At 40.0% G+C, this 26201-nt stretch overlaps 2 protein-coding genes and 1 long non-coding RNA gene across 3 annotated transcripts; all 3 read left to right on the top strand.

Annotated features, from left to right (window-relative positions):
• Nucleotides 1–9548: 9548 nt before the first annotated feature.
• On the top strand, nt 9549–11244 carry LOC126601167 (glutamate receptor 2.7-like). Its single transcript, XM_050267840.1, has 3 exons — nt 9549–10004; nt 10122–10742; nt 10960–11244. Exons 1-3 carry the CDS (start codon nt 9549–9551, stop codon nt 11242–11244), a joined length of 1362 nt encoding a protein of 453 aa, XP_050123797.1.
• Nucleotides 11245–14056: 2812 nt separating this feature from the next.
• LOC126603753 (uncharacterized) lies at nt 14057–16038 on the top strand. Its single transcript, XR_007616393.1, has 3 exons — nt 14057–14606; nt 15146–15650; nt 15820–16038. It is a non-coding gene; the product is annotated as an uncharacterized LOC126603753 (long non-coding RNA).
• A 2926-nt stretch (nt 16039–18964) lies between these two features.
• Nucleotides 18965–23489, top strand: LOC126603742 (glutamate receptor 2.7-like). Its single transcript, XM_050270700.1, has 5 exons — nt 18965–19262; nt 20312–21642; nt 21737–22052; nt 22188–22594; nt 22686–23489. Exons 1-5 carry the CDS (start codon nt 18965–18967, stop codon nt 23295–23297), a joined length of 2964 nt encoding a protein of 987 aa, XP_050126657.1. The 3' UTR covers nt 23298–23489.
• The last annotated feature ends 2712 nt before the right edge of the window (nt 23490–26201 follow it).

Genomic DNA, 26201 nt, shown 5'->3' with positions numbered 1-26201 from the left:
ATTTCAAACCTTCCAAGAGAGTATTCAAACATGACCAAAATTCCTACGATCAACACCGTCTTTCTTCTCTTCCTACTCTCTAGGATTTTCTTCGTCGTGGCACAAAACACAACATTAATCCCAGTACACGTGGGAGTGATTCTTGATTTGGATACCTGGCCTGGGAAAATGGGGCTGAGCTGCATCGACATGGCCCTCTCCGACTTCTACGCCTCTCATGCTGGCTACAATACTAGGCTGGTCCTACACAAAAGGGACTCTGCAGAAGATGTTGTTGCAGCTACTGCAGGTTTTCTCTACCTCTTCTCGTTTTTGTCTTTTCTTTTTGCTTCACTCAAATATGTTTCAATAACTATTAGAATATTAAGGGTGTTGATTCCCCAATTGGTTCAAATGGTCACAATTGGGGTCTTCCACGTTATTTGGTGCACTTGGATATATGATAAATGTCTGTGATCTGTCACGACCTTCGTGTAGTCGCTCAGCATGACCAAGGATGAGCCGGTATGGCTTGTGGGAGATTTAAATATTATTCTATTTAATTTTCAATATTGAATGTATAAAGTTTAAAACTCCGCCTATGTCTTACATGGCCGGTCCCAAGCCCGGATAAAGGAGGAGGGGGAGGGCGTCAGGTAGTCGACAGCCGGCACTCCATGATCACGTCGAATCCTTATGAAAATGAATCCAGAACAAAATCGCGCTAAAGCTAGGACGTCACCCGTAAGTGGCGCGCTGTGTGGCCTGAGCACAGTGATAAGTGAGCAAGGGTCGCTGTATCTCCATCGGCACCCGGATGCAGTGTTAAATGAGCAAGGGGGCCATAGAAACTTCTTTTCGAACGACTCCACTCAAAGTTGTTTGGGAGCATATGCTCCTACCAACTTTACCCGGGACACACAAAAGAAGTACTTTGATCCTATTAGACGGGGGAGGGTGAAAAAGCTAGGACAGAAGGGTAGAGTTCAAGAGAGCAAAATGCGTTTAGGAACGTGGAATATAGGAACCTTAACGGGAAAATCTATGGAAGTAGTGGAAGTTATGGTGAGGAGAAAGATAAATATTATGTGCCTACAAGAAACTAAGTGGGTTGGTAGTAAGGCAAAGGATCTAGAAAACTCAGGGTTTAAACTTTGGTATTCGGGCACAAATAGAACGAGAAACGGTGTTGGCATCATCGTGGACAAGACCTTGGTACAAGATGTTGTAGATGTCAAGAGGGTAGGAGATAGAATCATGGCAATCAAGATTGTAATAGGACAAGAACTTATCAATGTGATTAGTGCGTACGCACCTCAAGTAGGGTTGGATACGAGTTCGAAGGAGAAATTTTGGGAAGATCTTGGAGACTTGGTGCAAGGAATTGCTCAGACGGAGAAGTTATTTATAGGAGGAGATTTAAATGGACACGTGGGCAGGGAGACAGGCAACTATGGAGGTTTTCATGGTGGCCATGGTTTTGGGGAGAGAAACGAGGATGGGGAAGCTATCTTGGATTTTGCAATGGCATATGATCTCTTCTTAGCCAACACCTTCTTTAAGAAGAGAGAAGAACATGTGATCACCTACAAGAGTGGGTCGTCAAAAACACAAATAGATTTTCTTCTAATGAGGAAAGGGGATCGTATAACTTGTAAGGATTGCAAAGTTATACCAGGAGAGAGCGTGGCTAATCAACATCGCTTGTTGGTGATGGATGTACATATCAAAAGAGTAAGACAAAAGAACAAGACTTGGAAGTGCCCAAGGACTAGATGGTGGAATCTAAAAGAAGAAAAACAAGCCATTTTCAAAGAGAAGGTAATCACCCAATGTGTGTGGGATAGAGAGGGGGAAGCTAGCCAAATGTGGGATTCCATGGCTAGTTGTATCCGAAAAGTAGCAAAAGAGGTATTAGGAGAGTCCAAGGGCTTTGCCCCACACCAAAAGGAATCTTGGTGGTGGAATGAGGAGGTACAAACAAAGGTGAAGGCTAAGAAGGAATGTTGTAAAGCCTTATACAAGGAGAGGACTGATGAAAATGGTGAAAGGTATAGAAAAGCGAAGCAAGAGGCGAAGAAAGCTGTCAGAGAAGCTAAGTTAGCGGCTTACGACGATATGTATAAACGACTAGATACCAAAGAAGGAGAGTTGGATATCTATAAACTATCTAGAGCAAGGGAAAAGAAGACAAGGGACCTAAACCAAGTGAGGTGCATCAAGGATGAGGATGGAAAGGTTCTTGCTACAGAGAACGCGGTTAAAGACAGATGGAGATGTTATTTTCATAATCTTTTCAATGAAGGACATGAAATGAGTGCTTCTTTAGGGGAGTTGAGTAACTCAGAAGAGTGTAGAAACTACTATTTTTATCGTCGAATCCGGAAGGAAGAAGTGGTTGTAGCTTTGAAGAAGATGAAGCATAAAAAAGCAATAGGCCCAGACGATATACCAATCGAAGTGTGGAAACTTTTGGGAGAGACAGGTATAACATGGCTCACTGACCTTTTCAATAGGATTTTGAAAACGAAGAAGATGCCAAATGAGTGGCGAATGAGCACTTTGGTGCCTATCTACAAGAATAAGGGCGACGTACAAAATTGCATGAACTATAGGGGTATTAAGCTAATAAGTCATACAATGAAGCTCTGGGAGAGAGTCATTGAGCATAGATTGAGGCAAGAGACACGGGTTTCGGACAACCAATTCGGGTTCATGCCAGGGCGCTCAACCATGGAGGCAATCTATCTCTTACGAAGATTGATGGAAAGATATAGAGATGGGAAAAAGGATTTACACATGGTCTTTATAGATTTGGAAAAAGCGTATGATAGGGTCCCAAGAGACATTCTTTGGAGGATTTTAGAGAAGAAAGGAGTACGAGTAGCATATATCCAAGCTATAAAGGATATGTATGAAGGAGCAAAGACTGCCGTAAGAACTCATGAAGGACAAACCGAAAGCTTTCCCATAACTGTAGGATTACATCAAGGCTCATCCTTAAGTCCTTACCTTTTTGCGTTGGTAATGGATGAGTTAACACGACATATTCAAGATGATATTCCTTGGTGTATGCTTTTCGCAGACGATATAGTGTTGATAGATGAAACTCAGGAAGGGGTAAATGCAAAGCTTAACCTTTGGAGAGAAGTGTTGGAATCTAAAGGTCTTCGCCTAAGCCGATCAAAGACAGAATATATGGAGTGCAAGTTCAGTGCAAATGGAGGCCAAAACGAGTTAGGGGTGAGGATCGGAGATCAAGAAATACCAAAGAGCGACCGTTTTCGTTACCTAGGATCTATCTTGCAAAAGAACGGAGAATTAGATGGAGATCTCAACCATAGAATACAAGCTGGATGGATGAAGTGGAAGAGTGCATCCGGCGTGTTGTGTGACCGCCGTATGCCACTGAAGCTCAAGGGAAAATTTTATAGGACGGCAATAAGGCCGGCGATGCTGTATGGCACAGAATGTTGGGCGGTGAAACATCAACACGTACACAAAATGGGTGTAGCGGAGATGAGGATGCTTCGTTGGATGTGTGGGCACACGAGAAAGGATAAGATTAGGAATGAGGATATCCGGGGTAAAGTAGGAGTAGCCGAAATTGAAGGAAAGATGAGAGAAAATCGGTTACGGTGGTTTGGACATGTGCAAAGAAGGCCTACTGACGTTCCGATTAGAAGATGCGACTATGGGACAGAGGTTCAGGGCCGAAGGGGTAGAGGAAGACCTAGGAAAACTTTGGAAGAGACTCTAAGAAAAGACTTAGAGTACTTGGATCTAACGAAGGACATGACACAGGATCGAGCACAATGGCGTTCTAAGATTCATATAGCCGATCCCACTCAGTGACTTGGATTTTCCAAGTCTCCAACCGAGAAGTTTTCCTCACTCGGGAAATTAAGGGAACACTACCCCAACCTACATGCTCCACTCAGAAAGCTTCAACATACAAGCTTTAACAAAAGAAAATTCAAAGAACTTAGCGAAGAAGGCTTTGGTGTATTTAACACAATACGTTGAAATGAAGGAAAGCTTATTTATTGATATCCCCGATAAGCTACAAATATGTACATATACATGAGTCAAAATAAGCACACAAGGTTGCTTAGGAGAAGTCTCAGCAGTCGGTAGAGCCCCAGAAAGAGAAGGCACCGGAGGGGGATCATTTGGAGCCTCAGTACTGGACAGAACCCTAGAAGGAGGAGGCATCAGAGGTTGATCATTTGGAGCTTCATTACGCGGTACAGCCCCAGAAGACGAAGGCAATAAATGCCTTTGGAACAAACCCACAAATCTCTGATGATCAAGTAAAACCTGACCATCAGTTTCCTTCATCTGGTCAAGCTTCCTCTTCATGTTTGTAGCATAGTCATGTGCGAGCCGGTGCAACTGTTTATTCTCATGCTTGAGCCCTCTAATCTCCTGTTTGAGACTCATCACTTCAGCCGCCAATGATTCAACTTGGCGGGTTCGAGCAAATAGGCGTTGGGCCATATTAGACACAGAACCTGCACACTGAACACTGAGAGCCAGCGAATCCTTAACAGCTAACTCATCAGACCGTTTGGAAAGTAGTCTGTTATCTTTGGGAGTGAGAAGGTTCCTGGCCACCACCGCAGCGGTCATATCATTCTTCATCACGGAATCCCCAACGGTAAGAGGACCAGTAGGGGAGACGAAGGATGGGCGCCATATGTTGTCTGGAGAAGGCGGGGCTGCCTCTTCAACAAGGTTCAAGTCAAAACGACGGTCGGAGGGGCCAGACATTTTCAAAGGTGTTGAAGAGATAAGAGGTCGGACAAATCAAGATCTTAGAAGTGCAAGAATGAAGCTTCTACTGGTGGAGATTCAGGTGTGCTTTGGAACTTAATGCCAGCCCCTATAAAAATCTGCACTCGACGAAGCTTCAGAAATCGAAGAGGCGCCTGCTCAGAAATCGAAGAGGCGTTTGCTTTCTCAAAAGCTGGGCTGCTTAGAGATCACGAGGGTTGATCTCAGAAATCGAAGAGGCGTTTGCTTTCTCAAAAGTTGGGCTGCTCATAGACCACGAAGGCCGATCTAAAAAATCGAAGATGCGCTCGCTTTCTCAAAAGCTGGGCTCCCCAGAGACCACGAGGGCCGATCTCAGAAATCGAAGAGGCACCTACTTTTCCAGCCTTTTCCAGCCTTGTCAGCACCTGTCACACGCACTCAGTTTTGCGGAAATTATGGGCATTCTGTCAAAGACTTCTGGGGAAGTAGAAAACACATGAATCTTACTGTTCAATCACCCACTTCCCACACGCAACAATAGCTCATGGGTACCACAGATAACTTTGCCAAAGTTCTCTGCCAAAGTTGAGCACGTGAAGCTTGCAGCTCCCACTACATCGCTCTGACCAAGAAGGGTAAAAGAATAGCAAAGAAACAGCACTAACAAAGTTTAGACCCATAAATTTTGAAGGTCTAGCTACCATATTATTACCCACAAGGGTAAAGGAACAGTACCACTGCTGGATAATTGGAAAGTCCCTGTGTGTCAACCTTTGTGCTTCGTGGCAAGGTAGACTAGCAAACATGCCCAACCTTTACTCACATTCGAGAAAACACTCCCAATAAGATTGCTTGCTCCAAAATCGAAGAGGCACCGTCCTCCGAATCTCGAGAGCCAGACTCTCAACATGACTACTTTCTTAAAAATCGAAGAGAGGGTAAAGGAACAGTACCATTGCTGGATAATTGGAAAGTCCCTGTGTGTCAACCTTTGTGCTTCGTGGCAAGGTAGACTAGCAAACATGCCCAACCTTTACTCACATTCGAGAAAACACTCCCAACAAGATTGCTTGCTCCAAAATCGAAGAGGCACCGCCCTCCGAATCTCGAGAGCCAGACTCCCAACATGATTATTTTCTCAAAAATCGAAGAGACACTGCTCCCCGAATCTCGAGAGCCAGACCCCCAACATGATTGCTTTCTCAAAAATCGATGAGGCATCGTTCTCCGAATCAATCGAAGAGGCGTTCGCTTTCTCAAAAGCTGGGCTGCTCAGAGACCACGAGGGCCGATCTCAGAAATCGAAGAGGCACCTACTTTTCTAGCCTTGTCAGCACCTGTCACACGCACACTCAGCTTTGCAGAAATTATGGGCATTCTGTCGAAGACTTCTGGTGAAGTAGAAAGCACATGAATCTTACTGTTCAATCACCCACTTCCCACACGCAACAATAGCTCATGGGTACCACAAATAACTTTGCCAAAGTTCTCTGCCAAAGTTGAGCACGTGAAGCTTGCAGCTCCCACTACATCGCTCTGACCAAGAAAGGTAAAAGAATAGCAAAGAAACAGCACTAACAAAAGTTTAGACACATAAATTTTGAAGGTCTAGCTACCATATTATTACCCACAACTGTAAAGGAACAGTACCACTGCTGGATAATTGGAAAGTCCCTGTGTGTCAACCTCTGTGCTTCGTGGCAAGGTAGACTAGCAAACATGCCCAACCTTTACTCACATTCGAGAAAACACTCCCAATAAGATTGCTTGCTCCAAAATCGAAGAGGCACCGTCCTCCGAATCTCGAGAGCCAGACTCCCAACATGACTACTTTCTCAAAATCGAAGAGAGGGTAAAGGAACAGTACCATTGCTGGATAATTGGAAAGTCCCTGTGTGTCAACCTTTGTGCTTCGTGGCAAGGTAGACTAGCAAACATGCCCAACCTTTACTCACATTCGAGACAACACTCCCAACAAGATTGCTTGCTCCAAAATCGAAGAGGCACCGCCCTCCGAATCTCGAGAGCCAGACTCCCAACATGATTACTTCCTCAAAAATCGAAGAGACACTGCTCTCCGAATCTCGAGAGTCATACCCCCAGCATGATTGCTTTCTCAAAAATCGAAGAGGCATCGTTCTCCGAATCTCGAGAGCCAGATACCACAAACCACTTTTTCAAAGTGCTCTGACAGAGTTAAAACATGTGAAACCGGCAGCTCCCACTACCGTGATATGACCAAGCAGGGTAAAGGAATAGCATTACTACTTGTTGTTAGGGAGACTCCTATATATGTCGACCTCCATCCCCAACGGACAGGCAGACCTGCAAAAATGCTCAACCCTTCATCACTGAGAGGGCACTCCCAACGAAGCCTTTCGAAATATTCAGCTTTCTTTCCCCCCGATAATACCTCTGCAAACAAGCTATACTAGAGCAAGAATATCTCATATCATCAGGGTTAAAAGCAAGAGTATCCCATATCATGCTTTTTCCCTGTCTTTTCTTTTGGCCTTGTTTTTACCTGCAAGACAAGGAGAAAGAGAGCAATCAGTCAGCACTTGGAATCAAGCTTCCAGCCAGGAACTGACTGCCTGGAACCCCTTACCTGATTACTTACCTGGCATTGCTCTCGAGTACTCATCTTCAACATCTTATGTTTCCAGGGAAGATTCCGCATCTGCTTGAGGAACAGATAGGGCAAGTGCGAAGGATACAAGGAAGCATGTGGAGACAAGCGTAACAGCACACGTGCCGATACATTCATTACTCTGTCAAAAGCAAAAGTATCCCATATCAGCAGGGTGGAACGTACTCTAGATTTGATGGACTTGTTTTGACCCTCAAATTCTTCAGTCGGCCTTATACTCTGGAGGAAACCAGAAAACCCTCCAGCTCAGTTCAAGAATAAGCCTGTGGAAAGTTACTTCTTCAAAAGCAAAAGTATCTCATATCATCTCTTCTCATTTTTCTTCTCTTTATCCTTCATGCTGCTGCAAGATGGGGAGAAGGTGAACAATCAGTCGGAGCTCTGATTGCTTACCTTGTCTGTCACCTCTTTCAGCAGACCCTCTAGCTCGGCGACTTGGGGGACTCTTACTACATGGTTTGTATCGCGCTTGACCAAGCCTGAAACTACAAGTAAGCTTCAAGTGAAATTGATACATTACCTTGTGCATCTCCACCAGTTAAAGATACCACCCCTGGATGGAGGAAGAGTACTTCCAGAGAAGATGCCACATCTACCTATGAGACAGATAAGGCAAGTCAAGACGACACCACACTCCGATACTTAGAAGTTTCGTGATTACGAGATCATTCTCCCACAATATTTCCTAATGTCATTTGTACTAAATCATTCACTTGTACTCACTAAATGAGAGCTTGAACCTATGTACTTGTGTAAACCCTTCACAATTAATGAGAACTCTTCTATTCCGTGGACGTAGCCAATCTGGGTGAACCACGTACATCTTGTGTTTGCTTTCCTATCTCTATCAATTTATATACTTATCCACACTAATGACCGGAGCAATCTAGCGAAGATCACAAAAAGCGATCGTTTTCGCTACCTAGGATCTATCTTGCAAGAGAACGGAGAATTAGATGGAGATCTCAACCATACAATACGAGCTGGATGGAAAGAGTGCATCCGGTGTGTTGTGTGACCGTCGTAGGCCACTGAAGTTCAAGGGAAAATTTTATAGGACGGCAATAAGGCTAGCGATGTTGTATGGCACAGAATGTTGGGTGGTGAAGCATCAACACGTACACAAAATGGGTGTAGCGGAGATGAGGATGCTTCGTGGGATGTGTGGGCACACGAGAAAGGATAAGATTGGGAATGAGGATATCCGAGGTAAAGTAGGAGTAGCCGAAATTGTAGGAAATATGAGAGAAAATCGGCTCCGGTGATTTTGAACATGTGCAAAGAAAGCCGACTGACGCTCCGGTTCGAAGATGTGACTATGGGACAGAGGTTCAGGGCCGAAGGGGTAGAGGAAGACCTAGGACAACTTTGGAAGAGACTCTAAGAAAAGACTTGGAGTACTTGGATCTAACGGAGGACATAACACAAAACCGAGCGCAATGGCGTTCTAGGATTCATATAGCCGACCCCACTTAGTGGGAAAAGGCTTTGTTGTTGTTGTTGTTTGAATGTATAAAGTTTAACCGGTGGCAGTTTCTTCTCTATGTGCTGTGTCCGAGGAATGTTGTTAAAAAGTGTTGTTTTGTAACTTCTGTTGCAGTGGATGCCTTTGGGCTGCCGTAGAATCTTTCTATTCATACAAGCTATCGTTGCATTTCAAAAGAAAAAGTTTGTCAATTTCTCCAAGTTTATCTTTACGACATTGCATCTGTGCAAGCCTCATCTCCAAATTTGTCAGTTTTCTACAACTTTATTCAATAATTTTGTTGTTAATGTTTTATATAAGTTTGTCATCATGACATATATGAACTGTTTTAATACTTCTTTGTTTGATATAACGTATGCTATCAAATTTTGAGTTTTGTTACAACCAACAAGTAACAAATAAGAGCTGTTCTTGTTTTTCTTCAATTCATATATCTTTAATTTTTTTTTTCTTTCTGAAATTGCTTCAACATGGCCCATACAATTGACCATAGTCAGTTAGGCTTAGTTGGGTAGAACCAAGTTTGTTTGGATCTGGTTGGGTAGGATTTGGTTCGTGATCAACCATTATAAATGTCTAGAAATGCTTATTTGTATTCGAAGTTACATCAGAGTTTAATTAATTTCCATTTTTCACCTTTGAAGCAGCTCTAGACTTGATAAAAAAAATGAGAAAATGCAAGCCATCATAGGGTTAGAATCATCAATGCAAGCCAGCTTTGTAATTGAGCTTGGAGATAAAGCTCAGGTGCCCATAATCTCATTTTCCGCAACAAGCCCTTCTTTTCAAGGTTCATACTTTTTCCGAATTGCACAAAATGACTCATCTCAAGTTAAAGCCATTAGTAGTATCATCCAAGCCTTTGGTTGGAGTGAAGCAGTGCCCATCAGCGTTGACAATGAGTTCGGAAAAGGAGTAATACCTTACCTGACTACTGCTTTGCAATCAGTTGGTGCTCGTGTGCCCTACTGGAGTTCCATTCCTTCAATCTCCACTGATGAGGAAATTGTTGCAGAGCTTCGCAAGTTGATGTCAATGAGAACCAGGGTCTTCATAGTGCATATGTCCCCATATCTTGGCTCTCGGTTTTTCTCTAAAGCAAAAGACTTTGGCATGATGGATGAAGGCTATGTTTGGATACTGACAAATGGGATGACTAACGGTTTAATTTCCTCGAGTTCTTATGTCGACATAGATGACATGCAAGGGGTGTTGGGTTTAAAAAATTATGTTCCCATTACAAAATAGCTTGAAAGTTTTAGAGCTAGATGGCAAACAAAATTCCAACAAGACAATCCAACTATCCCTAGTGTTAAACTGGATGTTTTTGGATTGTGGGCATACGATGCCGCTTGGGCACTAGCCATGGCTGCTGAGAAGGTTGGAATAACAAACTTCCGCGTCCAGAAGATTAACAATTCTGGCAATTCCACTGGTTCAAAGAGATTAGAGGTCTCTCAAAGTGGTACTGAACTTGTCCGAGAACTATCAGGTACAAGATTCCAAGGTCTTTTGGGAGATTTCAGCCTTATTAATAAGCAACTACAATCATCAACTTTTCAGGTAGTTAATGTGAATGATAATGGGGAAAGAGGGATTGGATATTGGACACCCAAAACTGGACTTGTAAGAAACATTAAATCGGACAAAAATACAAGCAGACACTTTACTTCTAATGCCAGTCTTGGACCTTTTATATGGCCTGAAGACACCACCTCGGTTCCAAGGGGTTGGCAGATTAGTGCGAATGGGACCTTAAGAATTGGAGTCCCGGTGAAGGGAGCATATGACGAACTTGTAAGTGTGAAACATGATCCAAGCACTAATACAACCAATATCACTGGATACTGCATTGACGTCTTTACTGCGGTAATATAAGTATTGCCGTACTCTGTTCCTTATGAGTTTCATCCCTTTACAAGGCTTGATGGTACGAGAGCTAGTTACAATTATTTGCTCAATCAAGTAATTCTTGGGGTAAAAACTCTTATTCTAAGCTTTATTTTTTCCCCTTATTACTTCATATTTTTATTCTAGTGAAAAACATCGATTCAAATGTTAAAACATTAGCAATTTTACTTGACAGAAATATGATGCTGCAGTTGGAGATATTACCATTAGAGGAAATAAATCTTTGTTTGTTGACTTTACATTGCCATACACAGAAGCAGGGGTATCGATGGTCGTGCCTTTCAAAGGAAATACAGGTGCCAAAAACACATGGGTGTTCCTGAAGCCTTTGACTTGGGACCTTTGGGCAACTAGTGCCTGTTTTTTCATATTCATTGGTTATGTGGTCTGGTTTCTTGAACATCCAATAAACAAAGACTTTCAGGGGTCTCCGCGTCACCAAATTGGCACAAGCGTTTAGTTCTCCTTCTCAACTTCTCAACCATGGTTTTCGCACATCATAAGTTCCCTACATGAGTTATCGTTTTTTAGAAACAATCTTGTTTACATATTTGATGACATATTGATGCCATATCTGTATTCTTTTGAAATATTTGAAACAGGGGAGCAAGTATTGAGCAACTTGGCTAGATTTGTAGTGATTATATGGTACTTTGTTGTTCTTGTACTAACACAAAATTATACAGCCAGTTTAACATCAATGTTAACAATCCAACAGCTTCAACCAGTCGTTACTGATGTAAACCTTCTCATAAAAAATGGGGACAAGGTTGGTTACGTAAGAGGTTCCTTTATTTATGGGATTCTGAAGCGAGTAGGATAGGACGATAAACTCAAGCCCTATCATTCTAGAGAAGAATTGGAGAAACTTCTTCGCAACGGGAACGAAAATGGAGGTATTTCTGCGGCTTTTGATGAAACTCCCTACATGAAACCTTTTATTGCAACATATTGCTCAGAATGTACCCTTGTTACACCAACATTCAACTCTGATGGGTTTGCATTTGTAAGTTACCCTTGTTTCTCTGTGTGGGCTTCTCTCCTCCAATTAATACATGTTTTCCGACGTTGGATTTTTTTTCTTTGGGTTACCTCAGGTCTTTCAAAAAGGTTTGCTTCTCACGTGTGATTTTTCAACAGCAATCACTAAAGTGAGCGAGGGAGGTAAAATGGAGGCCATCGAAGATAAGTGGTTCAAGAAAAATGAAAGTTGTTCAAACTCCAACACCATGGAAAGTTCCAACACTCTTAGTCTTGATAGCTTTAGGGGCCTCTTCATCGTTGCTGGTGTTGCTTCATCACTAGCTATCCTCGTATTTACAGCTATGTTCCTGTATGAGCATGGCCACATCTTGACACGCGCAGATTCAGAAGCCTCATTTTGGACAAGAATTCATGAAATATTAGGAGTATATTATGGAAATGACCTCACTTCAGATACTTCTAAGAAAGGAAAACTAATGAAAAGGGCTTGAAAACTTTGAGTTTTAATGATAAGGACAAAATAAAGGGTAAAGTGAATAGTACCATGATTGACTTTTGAGTGTAAAAATATGGTTTTTCGTTAAAGTGAATAGTACCGGGTGCTTTTCGTTAAAATTCCCTTCTAAGAATAGCACGCTGCAAAATAGTGATCATGGTATAGTTGCGGCTGAATCTTCAGCAAACAGCAAATGTCCCCCTAAGTCATCATCAAGCTCTCCCGACGCCACTGGACCGCACATTGTTCATCAAGAGCTGGTGGAAACTCCTAATTCTTCCGTGCATGGTGGTGATCGGAGTCCCAATGGTCAAGCAACCCAAGACAGTGGTACTCATGAATATGGTATTGAGTTAACTTCCTTCCCAAGTGATGAGAGACATACCTAAACCCTAAATTAGAATAGATTGTTGCCCAAGAAAACTATTGATTATTGCGTCAATATTTAGAAAGAAAAAAAAAACTTAGCATAATTGGGAACATTTCCTTCTAACTTATCACGTGTCTATGTCAGGTGATAAATGAGAGAGAGAAATGCAAATATATTTTCGATTAATGTACGTGTCTTTCAATAATTAGATACATCAACCCACTCATCATATAATAATCAGCAATGGAATATGAGTGTGTTGAGTAATCTCAACTACATTTCTTGAATTTTAAGTGACCCCAAATTCCATATGCTAGAAGAAAGATGATTTATTTTTAGCCACGCCTCTTGGAACTCAATTTTTTAATCTCATTTTACTCCCTATAACTCAAAAGTCACAACTTCACTCCTTGAAATTCAAAATTCACTTTACGTTGTTGCCTGAAACTTGATTTTGATCTCAATTTGCCCCTTGAAACTTAAAAGTTGTCTCTTTAAACTTAATATTCTCTTATGTGAGTTTGATTTGGGTGAGTCAAGCTAATCAATTTTTTTTTTCATCTCTTCAATTTCTTTTATACTTAATATTCTCTAATTGTTGAATGTTGACGCGTAATGAAATTTATAATCATATTTATTGCACATGTAAGATAATCTTAGTGGGTGTTGGTCCCACATTCTTCCCCTCCCACCCGAGGAGGGTGAACTTAATTTGACCACCTTTTGAACCCCAGACCTGGGCTTTTATTACTATCACTTAACAACAATAGCCTGGGAAATGCAGTAGTTACCCTGCTATTCTTGCTGCTTAAACTGCTTCTGCTTTGAGGAGCTGAAGTAGTTAAATTCTAAAACGGATTAATAAACTTTGCTTTAAAATCTAAAATGGTATGTGGGTGTCCATATCAATTGGGAAATTTTTGGTTTAAGGGTGAAGGAAATGGAGTCACTGTTTTTTCTTGGAATTTGAAGGAAATATTCATGGAAGCAATCAGGCTTTACTATCCATTTTGCACTCCTACTGTGTAAGATGGGTCTGTGGATGGTGGATTATAATGGAGTTATGGCTCCACGAGGAGGGCACGGTATTGGTTGATGCAGCCATGACAGACATAACAAAAAAGAAACTACGTCAAATTTATGTAATAGTAGCTTAGCTACAGTCAAAATTGTGCCCCTTGATTTCGCTTTATTTACACATTGCTGCCACCAAATCTGTGTTGTGCTGGGGTTTGGGGCACCCCCTTTCTCTTTCATGACTCGATTTTGCTACATTTACAACTCTACCACTGAGTTAGTTTTGGGTTTTTTGGGCCCAACGTGAGATTCGATGTTGGTTTGTGTAGTGGCTGACAGACCCATTGAAGAGGTTCAAGGCCTGAAAGGCCGCATGCCCTTTTTGCCCTATCTGCATTCCAAATCCAACGGGTGGAATGAAAATTGGCAGCTAGCCGCATGGATATATTCCTTATCTTCTTCTTACCCGCCATGTATTGGGTACAGTTTTGGATGGAGTCGTGGAAAAGAGAAGCTGAAATCTGGAAAGCCTGGTATCACCTTATATTCTTTCACTTAAACCAAGTCGTTTAAAATCCTTTCAATGTCTATTTGACTCCACCCCACTTCGACATTGTTGGTGGATCATCCCTTCGCCATCTGGAGGTGATTGATTGTTTCTACGAAGGGAATGTTAGAATTTCGGCCCTTAAATTCAGTGTTCAAATATTGCAGCTTAAGAATGCCATCTTTTTCATCAAAGCTCCCCAATTGACAAAGACATTATTTCGCACATGGGATCCTGTAACTTCACAATTCGCTGATTTTGATGTGCTTCAAAATCTCTCCCTGCTCTTATCTTCTTCTGATGAGGTAAGCTAAATAAGATTATTGTATGACCGTTCCAGAAAATTACTCTTTCAGGCCCCTGGAAGCTACAATATCCATGGATCATGAAGAAGAATCTTCGTTGGAGGTATGCTAATGTTACTTACATATCATTACTTTGTAAGACGCTGTGTGTTTTAAATTTTTACTACCAACAGATTTATAGGGGTATATTCAATTGGGATTTTGAGGGGTTTTAATTCTTTTAATGAATCTATGGGTATTCAATCAGGATTTCAAGTGATTCTCTGAAATTTTAGGTGTATTTAATTAGAATTTTAAGATAGTTTATTAAAATCCTTAGAAATCTGGGTGTATTCAATTATAATTTTAAAGAAGTTTATAACATTCCAGATGTATTCAATTAGAAATTGATTTTAAAGAATTTGAGAAAGTTGAGGAATTAGAGGGAATTGAAGAGATTTCGTAATGTATTTTAAGTATCTACAAATCTCACCTCTTCCCATGAGATTTCAAGGAAATTGAATCAAAATTTTATATGAAATCTTTATAAATCAATTAAACTACATAAAAATCCATGGATTTATAAATCCTTTAAAATCTCTCACATTCTCAATTGAATACACCCCCTTTAAGCTTGCTGTTTGTTGGTTTTAAATTTAGCAGCTTTCATCTCCATGCATGAACCTGAAGCTTTTCAGAAAGAATAGGTTCTCCAAAGCTTGGTAATACCAGTTCCTCCATCCCTTGCAAAACACGAGTGAGCCAAATGACAACTTCAAGGCCAACAACATATCCAATTTCAACACTGAGAACATCCCAATTAATCCCATTGCCTGAATTCAAATCGCTTCCATTTAACATTCAACTGCATTGGGTATCCGGACATCCAATGCCTCGGTATAATTTATTGGATCGCAGAATGAGAACAAACGTTCTTCAAGATTCAAGAAGCAGGGGATGGTATCCGTTATCTGATTGTATCCAAGGTTTAAAACCACTAATTTTGTGCAGTTGGCAACAGATTCAGGAAGCTGACCTTTGAATTTGATTTGATTTTCACTGACGTCTAGAGTTTCTTGGAACGATCCCATCGAGAATTGCTTGAAAGAGACAAGATTTTGGTATTCATCAAGAATTCACAAATGTCGGTATGCTAGAGCTACGATAAGTGACTTGTTTAATGGAATGTGATATCCATACATCTTTTTTTACTTCTCACACATCCTTTTAATTTTTGACCGTCGGATCAAATGAATTGAAAAAGATCAACGGACAGAAATTAACAAAGAGTGTGTGGAGAGCACACCCCTGTTTAATTCATACATGGCACCCGAAAGAAAAAATGAAATTGGTTTTTTCTTTTTGGAGAAAGTGTGAATTGAAAGTTCTGGCCAGCCCCAGAGATTTACTTGAAAAAATAAAGCTACAATCTCCATGGATCACAAAGAAGAAGCTTCATTGGAGGTAACTTTTTTTAGGTGACATTCTGTTGATACCAGTTAATCAAATTTTTTTACCGTCGCCAATTATACAATTACAAAACTCTTAGAGCAAAACCCAGAAGTTGCATTTACCTCTCAGATACTGTAATCAAGGGTTTTCATCCTTCTTTCTTTCCCTCTTAGAAACAAGCACGAAAAAACTACCAATGTAAAAATATCACTATGGAGTATAAACTACGCACGAAAAAACTACTGTAAAAATACCACTATGGAGTATAGACTACGCTATTAATTTAATTCAGAAGACCAAGTCTCCTGCTAATTTGGGGTTGGAATTGAATTCGAACGTACGGACTGATGCATGACAGGAGTGGATGTTTACTTAAGATGCTGACGTGCTACTGACCTTTGATATTTTTTGAGGTCAAGAGTCAAGACTCGAGGAACTGAAGCGGTGGATGTAGCTAGGGTGAAATTCTATTGTTGACTCACTACATCCACCACATTATTAGTCTTGTGAGACTGTATATGTGCCACATCAACACACAAACAAAATTATCGATTAAATTCAGACGGAAATACCACATTTGATGTGAGGTGGTCAAAGTCAATTATATTTATCAATTTTCATTGTTAGGACCAAACTGAAGAGTTTAGTCAAATAAAAATACTGTGTTCGTTAATTCTCTTCCTGTATACAAAACGAAAAACCATACACGCTTGTTTCTTAAGAATTCGCTCCTGATCAACAGCTAGTGACTCAGTGTTAAGGGGAAACTTCCTTATGGTCGACACCATCAATTTATTCCAAACCATTCAAAAGAGCATACGAACATGACCAATAATTCTATGTTCAACCCTGTTTTTCTTGTCTTCATCTTACTCTTCTTCTTTACCAGATTTGGTCAAACTTTTCTAAAATTTTAACCATTTGCCAATTATAACTGTTTGAGCAAAACCCAGAAGTTGCATTAATTTACTTTGTGAAGAAATGTCCTACGTGGAAAGTTAAGCAAGCCCATTCAAGGGAGTTTAAGGAGTTGGACTACTTCATATTGTCAATTGGGTTTGTGACGAAACCTCAACCTTGACTTTCCATCTAAAAAACCAGTACAAGAAAACTACATAGTATAAAAATACCATTAGAGTATAGAGTATAAACCAAGTCTCCTGCTTTAATTTGGAAGAAGGTTCATTGAATCAAATTCAAATGTGCTGATGGATGCCATTTATTCAACACGAATGGATCAATCTAGCTGTGGCAAAACTGTCATTGACTCACACCACCATTACTTATTTTTCTTCTGAGGTAAATACTGCTTTACTCAATTCTTTCTTGTATTCGAATTATGAAAAACCATACTGATAGGTGCATTATTTATCACATTTTCAGGTTATTTCTCCCTAAGTTTTGTTAAAGAATTGGTCTTAAAAGAGCCTTATTACTTTCCTTTTCTCTGTTTCTGTCAATCTGCGCATGCAGGACATTTTTTATGATAATTCGACTTTTCGGAGGAGTTTTGATGCAAGGACAATTGGAGAAGGAGGCTAAGAGGTGGAAGATCATTGTGTCCAAATTTCGTAATTTTTCATGGAGTCAAACGTTCCAGTTTTACAAATCAATCCCGCAGAAGTAACTTTCCCGTCAGAATTGCACAGCTATGGGAGAATGAAGATTTGGAGGCTTTCCTGATTTTTCCTAGTGACGTGCGATATATGCCTGGAAAGATAAGAGATAAATCTACGTTTCCCATATTTTTACAGAATTTTTCAAAAGATAAATCGACCCCAAATCTGGCGTGCAAGTCAGATGCCGTGTTTCCCAAGTCAAGAGGGACTCTTTCCTAATTTGTTTCATTAATTACTTAGGAGTTTGTTTTCCTTGAGGATAGTTTTTATCAGATTTTTTAGGATAGTATTAGAATAAATAGAGTACCAAAGGCTATCTAGGGGGGGAGGAGGAAAAAGTCGAAGGAGGGGCATAAAGGATTCTTAGCGTGTGGTACCAGTCTTTTTCGGGTTGTATTTTCTTCCATGATTTTTTTTGTGATTTTGTGGATGACTATGTGGAACTAATTTACTTTTCTAAGGTTTATGATGAAGCCATGACATGATTATTCCCGAAGTATCTTGTTGATTATTATTTGATTACATGCCATGTTTAGTTCTCAATCTTTGTGCTTAATCTATTCTAGATTTACATGTTCTTGTGATTGGCCATCATTGTGAACTTGTTTCTAGATAATTAGATAAATCTGAGAGGATGACCAATATCAATTAGGTTTATTGGAACTAAGATTAGGAAGAGTAGACAAACTAGTGAGGATAACCAATATCAAACTAGTCCTGCTTGGTTGACATAATTCTTCTGTGTTTAATGGGTTTGTATGTGTTTAACTGTATGCCTAACCAATAGGATATAGTTTTCATGTATAAGCACACGAGTTGATGTCTGACCAAGGATCAATTCATATCTTAGAAAGAACAACCTTAAATATTGGCATGGTAATTGGATAGTAATTGGCTTGAAGGAAAGGGAATAGGATTGTTTTTGGTGGATTCATAACCTTAGGCTTTCATCACATTAATTTCTTTTCAACTTTCTTTTGTTGTGTGTTGTCGTTATTTCATATTCTTAGTCTAATTAGAAGTTTCAATTATTTTTCATAATCAATTGAGCAATCATTCGTTCCTTAGTTAAGTTAAGTTTCACGTAATCAACTGGTTGAATTGTTATTAAAAGCAATCTCTGTGGGATCGACCTCGTATTTGCGTTTATTTCTACAATTGATTCGTGCGCTTGCAAGTTCAATTTGGTTTAAATTAATCTATTATTTAGGTTAGTTTAAATTTACATCACATACCAGCTTGTTTCTTAGGAATGAATAGGAAATTTCTTTGAAATACCTCCTCATCAGCAGTCAGCGATTCACCAGTACGGGACACTTCTTCTTCGTTTGAATATTCAAATTGACTGTTGTTATATTCAAAATCCTATCATCTTATAAATAAGTTTCCTAGTCTCCCTCACCTGCCGGCCATGAATTCCATACCTTCCAAGAGAGACTATTCAAACATGACCAAAAATCCTACGATCAACCTCGTCTTTCTTCACTTCCTATTCTCTAGGATTTTCTTCATCGTGGCACAAAACACAACATTAATCCCAGTACATGTGGGAGTCGTTCTTGACTTGAATACCTGGTCTGGGAAAATGGGGATGAGCTGCATTGACATGGCCCTCGCCGACTTCTACGCCTCTCATGCAGGCTACAATACGAGGCTGGTCCTACACAAAAGGGACTCTGCAGAAGATGATGTTGTTGCAGCTACTGCAGGTTCTTTCTCTACCTCTTCTCTTTTTTGTGTGTTCTTTTTTCTTCTCTTAAATATGTTTCACTATCTATTAGAATATTAAAGGTGTTGATTCCCAATTGGTTCAAATGGTCGGGGTCTTCCATGTTATTTGGTGTGTTTCGGTACTTTCACTTGGAGATGTTAAATGTATGTGATCTGTCACAAGCTTCTGCTCAGCACGACCAAGGATGAGCCGGTATGGCTTGTGGGAAATTTAAATATTAATTATTTAATTTTCAATATTGAATGAAAAAAAATTTAACCGGTGGCAGTTTCTTCTTCTATTAAGTGTTGTGTCTGAGGAATGTTGTTTTTTTTTTTTTTTTGTTTATTTGTCAAACAAAAGATTTGTCAGATTAGATGTTAGAATAGCCATTAACGGGGTTTGAATCACGTCATGCAATGGTTCAATACTTTTCCACCACTGTAGTAAAAGGCCACTTGCGTCCGAGGAATGTTGTTAAGAAGTGTTGTTTTGTTGAAGTGGCTGCCTTTTGGCTTGCTACTGCTTTTTGGCAGCCGTCAAATCTTTTTCAGTTCATACAAGCTATCTTTGCATTTCAAAAAAAAAAAAAAAAAAGTTTGTCAGTTTTCGTCAAGATTTTCATTAGAACATTGCATTCGGGCAAGCCTCAATCTCCAAGTTTGTCAGTTTTCTACAACTTTTCTCAATAATTTTATTGTTGATGTTTTATATAAGTTTGTTGTTATAACATAAATGAACTGTTATAATACCTTTTTTATATATATGCTATCAAATTTCGAGTTTTGTTAACTAACAAGTGCGTGCTGTTCTTCTTCTTCTTCAATTCATATATCTTTAATTTTGTTTGCTTTCTAAAATTGCTCCAACGTGGCTCATCCAAGTGACCCTGGTCGGTTAGGCTTAGTTGGGTAGAACCAAGTTTGTTTGGATCTGGTAGGGTTGGATTTATATCGTGTTCAACCATTATAATTTTCTAGAAATGCTTATTTCTAGCTGAAGTTGCATCAGAGTTTAATTAATTTCCATTTTTCACCTTTGAAACAGCTCTAGACTTGATTAAAAATGAGAAAGTGCAAGCCATCATAGGGTTAGAATCATCAATGCAAGCCAGCTTTGTAATTAAGCTTGGAAATAAAGCTCAGGTGCCCATAATATCATTTTCCGCAACAAGCCCTTCTCTTCAGGGTTCATACTTTTTCCGAATTGCGCAGAATGACTCATCCCAAGTTAAAGCCATTAGTAGTGTCATCCAGGCCTTTGGTTGGACTGAAGCAGTGCCCATCAGTGTTGACAATGAGTTCGGAAAGGAAGTAATACCTTACCTGACTACTGCTTTGCAAGCAGTTGATGTTCGTGTGCCCTACTGGAGTTTCATTCCTTCAATCGCCACGGATGAGGAAATTGTTGCAGAGCTTCGGAAGTTGATGTCAATGCGAACCAGGGTCTTCATAGTGCATATGTCCCCTTATCTTGGCTCTCGGTTTTTCTCAAAAGCAAATGACATTGGCATGATGGATGAAGGCTATGTTTGGATAATGACAAATGGGTTGACTAACTGTTTTACTTCCTCAAATCCTTCTATCGACCTAGATAACATGCAAGGGGTGTTGGGTTTGAAGACTTACGTTCCCATTACAAAAGAGCTTGAAAGTTTTAGAGCTAGATGGCAATCAAAATTTCGACAAGACAATCCAACTATCCCGAGGGTTAAATTGGATATTTTTGGATTGTGGGCGTATGATGCCGCTTGGGCACTAGCCATGGCAGTTGAGAAGGTTGGAACAACAAACTTCCACTTCCAGAAGATGAACGATTCTGGCAATTCCACTGGTTCGGAGAGATTAGAGGTCTCTCAAAGTCGTACTGAACTTGTCCGAGAACTATCAGGTACAAGATTCCGAGGTCTTTCAGGAGATTTCAGCCTTATTAATAGGCAACTACAATCATCAACTTTTCAGGTAGTTAATGTGAATGATAATGGGCAAAGAGGGATTGGATATTGGACACCCAAAAATGGACTTGTAAGAAACATTAAATCGGACAAAAATACAAGCAGACACTCTACTTCTAATGCCAGTCTTGGACCTATTATATGGCCTGGAGACACCACCTCGGTTCCAAGGGGTTGGCAGATTAGTTCGAATGGGATCTTAAGAATTGGAGTCCCGGTGAAGGAAGGGTTTGACGAATTTGTAAGTGTGAAACATGATCCAAGCACTAATACAACCAAGGTCACTGGATACTGCATAGATATCTTTACTGCGGTAATAGAAGAATTGCCGTACTCTGTTCCTTATGAGTTTCATCCCTTTGCAAGGCCTGATGGTAAGAAAGCTGGTAGTTACAGTGATTTGATCTATCAAGTATTTCTCAGGGTAAAAACTCCTATTCTAAGCTTTCTTTATTTCAGATTACATTCTTGATTTAGCAAAACTTTTCAATTGAAACTTTGGCCTTTTTACTTGACAGAACTATGACGCTGCAGTCGGAGATTTTACCATTAGAGCAAATAGATCCTTGTTTGTTGACTTTACATTGCCATATATAGAATCTGGGGTATCAATGGTCGTGCCTATGACAGGAAACAATGCTGCGAAAAACACCTGGGTGTTCTTGAAGCCTTTGAGTTGGGACCTTTGGGTAACCAGCGGCTCCTTTTTTATTTTCATTGGTTTTGTGGTCTGGTTTCTTGAACACCCAAAAAACAAAGACTTTCAGGGGCGTGCACATCACCAAATTGGCACAAGTATGTGGTTCTCCTTCTCAACCATGGTTTTTGCACATCGTAAGTTTTGTCATGATTAATTACACTTTACTGGTAATTAATATTTTTAGAACAAATCGATATGTACTCTGTGAATCCAGTCTTAAACAAGTAAATACAAATGGTTAATGGGTTTTCTTTTGAATTTTTAATCAGGGGAGCGAGTAGTGAGCAACTTGGCTAGGTTTGTAGTGATCATCTGGTGCTTTGTTGTCCTCATACTCACTCAAGGCTATGCAGCTAGTTTAACGTCATTTTTAACAGTCCAACAGCTCAAACCAGTGGTTACTGATTGTCAGCATCTCATGAGGAATGGGGACTATGTTGGCTTCAAAACAGGTTCTTTTATTTATGGAATTCTGAAACAGCTAGGATTTCAGGATGATAAATTTAGGACCTATAAATATGAAGAAGAATTGGATGAACTTCTTCACAAGGGGAATGAAAACGGAGGTATTTCTGCTGCTTTTGATGAAACGCCCTACTTGAAACTTTTTGTTTCAACTTATTGCTCAAAATATACCATTGTCGAGCCAACATTTAAAGGCGATGGCTTTGCATTTGTAAGTTCACTTGTTTCTCTTTATGGGCTTCTCTCCTTTAACTAGTACATGTTTTCTGGTGTGAGCTTTTTTTCCTTTGGCTTACCTGCAGGTCTTTCAGAAAGGTTCGCTTCTCACGCGTGATTTTTCAACAGCAATCACTAAAGTGCACGAGAGTAATAAAATGAAGGCCATCGAAGATAAGTGGTTCAAGAAAAACGAAAGCTGTTCAAACTCCAACCCCGTGGAAAGTTCCAACACTCTTAGTCTTGATAGCTTTTGGGGCCTCTTCATCCTTGCTGGTGTTGCTTCATCACTAGCTATCCTCATATTTACGGCTATGTTCCTCTATGAGCATAGCCACATCTTGACACGCGCAGATTCCGAAGCCTCATTTCGGACAAGAATTCATGAAATATTAAGAGTATATTATTACGGAAAAGACCTCACTTCTGATACTTCTAAGAAGAGCACGCTGCAAGATAGTGATTATGGTATAGCTGCGGCTGAATCTTCACCAAACAGCAGCTGTCCCCCAAGGTCATCATCAAGCTTTTCCGACCCCGCTGGACCGCACATTGTTCATCAAGTGCTGGTGGGAACTCCTAATTCTTCCGTGCATGGTGGCGATCTGAATCCCAATGGTCAAGCAACCCAAGACAAAAGTACTCATGAATATGGTATTGAATTAACTTCCTCCCCAAGCTATGAGAGACAGACCTAAACCCTAAATTAGTATTGCCCAAGAAAGCTATTGATTCAGAGTAAATTATTTTGTAAATATATATTCTCCCTATATTGTTTTTCTTATCTTAATTGATGATTTATGACATGCAAAGGGAGTTGAAGAGATTGATGTCTTCCCTCACCCGCCACTTGCGAGAATTTATATGCAGCCGGAGATAAGTTCTCTGCAGGACTATGTTCTCCCTGAATCTCCGCCTAACATTTTGAAAACTCTTCGACTAGATACTACATTAGTCGCCAAAAATTTCACTGCACATCTGCACTCCAATTGTCACATCCCGATCCCGACATTCATTCAGAATCGACACGTGACGTCACCAAATACCCACATCTCTAACCTACCCCGCCTCTGGGATATGTCAAAGCATAACTCGATAATCGAATCGCCTAGTAATTTGTCGTATACTTTATAGCTACATTTAACCTCCTTGTTAGACTGCATATGTATCCTAAACAGAGATCAAACCATTCGTAATTCCCAAACACTACACTTGACTTTTATCACTGTACTTTTAAGTAGAATATCATAGCTTTCATCAATCAATTATTAGAACTTGACAAGCATGAAATTACTAGGTTCAAGGCTACATATCAATCTCATATGACACTTAACATTTCCACTTCATCCATCACATAAATCACCATGTTTCCCACATAAAATCGCAATTCATAGCATGTAACATATTAAAGAACAATATTAATCTCAAGCCACATTGATCAATGAGTCTAATCATATTAATACAATCATATCCAACGTCATTCCACAATCCCGTCAATTAATCAATTCATGAATCAAAGATGCATGATCTTAACATTTAACTACGTTAATCAATCAATGCAATAACATATCATTTTACGAATTTAATTAAGGAACTCTATATAATTCCCTACTTGGATTATGTGTAATAAACATGGTAAATCTAATTTAGATTCACAAGGTCTATTGTGGGTAATTCCCACTTACTTGAGTCTAGGGTTCTAGATTAACCTTATGGAAATGAGTAAAGGCAAGGATTTCGGACCACTCAACAGAATCCAAGAACATCGGGTTCCAGACCACTCAACGGGACCAAAATATCAAGCGGTTTCTCGTAATCTACCCAGACCTGTGATATGTATAATCAATGCCTACATCATGGAGATGGCACACTGGGCAAATCAAACACTCGGATAAGTTGTGAAGCTCGGGTGAGTGACAATAATACAAGTATGTGATATTCAATAAAAACATATCATCGATCACAATCTATAAACATCAAATATAGAATCATGCTTTATGAAATCTTAATCAAGTTGCTGAAAACTCTGAAAGAGTCACCCAAACATCCAACGGCTTTTCTAATTCAAACCACAAGATTCTCAAAAGCCATCTTTCATATGTACATTAAAAACTAGGGCTAGACGGACACTTATTGGCCGAAGCCTACATAAGTAACCAAACAGGAAGTGGCCCCCCAAAGCGAATTAACCAAGCAAAGTCAACCCTGAGAAAGTAACCAAGTAGGCAGTGACCCCCCCAATGCCGATTAACTAAGCAGAGTCACTTCTACAACTGTTAGGAAGTGATCACCCAATGAGGATTAACCAAGCATGATCACTCCTAAGCATACATGGCCATAAGGATCGCCCAACGTGGATTAACCAAGCACGATCCATATATAGGATGGTCCCCCAATGTGGATTAATCAAGCAGGACCACTAGTGACCCCCAATGCAGATTAACCAAGCAGGGTCAAGATAATCAGGTAGGTAGTGACCCCCTAACACGGATTAACCAAGCAGAGTCACACCTACAGAACTGTTAGGCAAAAATGTTTTAAAATACACCTTAATTTATACTACAAATACTTTCACTATCTTTATATTTCAATTTGATTGCCCATATACTTTATACCACATGTGAGTCCTCATAAGTCCCAGTGAAAGTATTCCAATCAGTAATCACTTACCAGAGTTGCGAATGGTCAACATGTTTGCGTACTTGAAATTGAGACTTTGAAATGTGGTAATGAGCTGTGAAAGCTAAAACATGAGAGGGAATGAATTGGTATGAGAGAGATTGCACTCAATCAATCTAGCTAATTTTCAAGTTTTCGGGTACTAAATTACGGATTGTAATGTGGAATCCATATATTGGTTTATCACTTCGTGTGTATTGGTACATTTTAGACATGCAAAATCGAACCCAACTGTTTGCATGGAAGAAGAACATCCTACAACCCAACTGTTGTTCTCTTTCTACATAAATTTGGTACAAGGAAAACTCCACTCCACTTCAATTGTACGCCACTATCTACAAAGATTGGAGATAACCCTTGACTAAAGGTAATAAGAGCTTTATAAACGCGTCATCTCAAACCGAAGGGTCCAAATGGCTGAAAATAGCCCGAAAACGGTCTCCAACCGAAGGCCAAGCCAAAGGGCTCGTGGGCCCCACTAGACAAAAAAAGGCCAAAGGGCCAATCGGGCGGCCCAAATGAGCCAGCCAGTTGGACCTGGGCAGAGCTCTATTTTTGAATCTCCAACAACTAGATGGCGTCAGTTACCATTGCTTTTTGAATTTTTTTTTTGTCCCGGCCAAATTTTTTTTTTAATTCTCATTTTTTCCTATAAATACCTAAACCATTCCTCACAAAATTTTCACCATTCCTAAACCATTTTAATTCTCATATTTTCTTACCTCTTCCAAAAATATTTCCTTCAAGTTTTTCAATAATTTTCAGATGGCATCGTCTGCAATGAAAGGTAGGGTTTGGACCCAAAAAGAAGATGAAGCTCTTTGCAGGGCTTATAAATGAGTGTCGGAAGATAATGTGAGGGGGAGTTCTCAAACAAGTGAAGGTGTTTGGACTTGTGTGTCCAAAAAATACTTAGAGTTCTA

This window comes from Malus sylvestris, chromosome 15 (genome assembly GCF_916048215.2).
Source record: "Malus sylvestris chromosome 15, drMalSylv7.2, whole genome shotgun sequence".
NCBI lineage: Eukaryota > Viridiplantae > Streptophyta > Magnoliopsida > Rosales > Rosaceae > Malus > Malus sylvestris.
The sequence above is the reverse complement of the archived record's forward strand: the minus strand, read 5'-3'. Positions and strand labels throughout refer to the sequence as shown.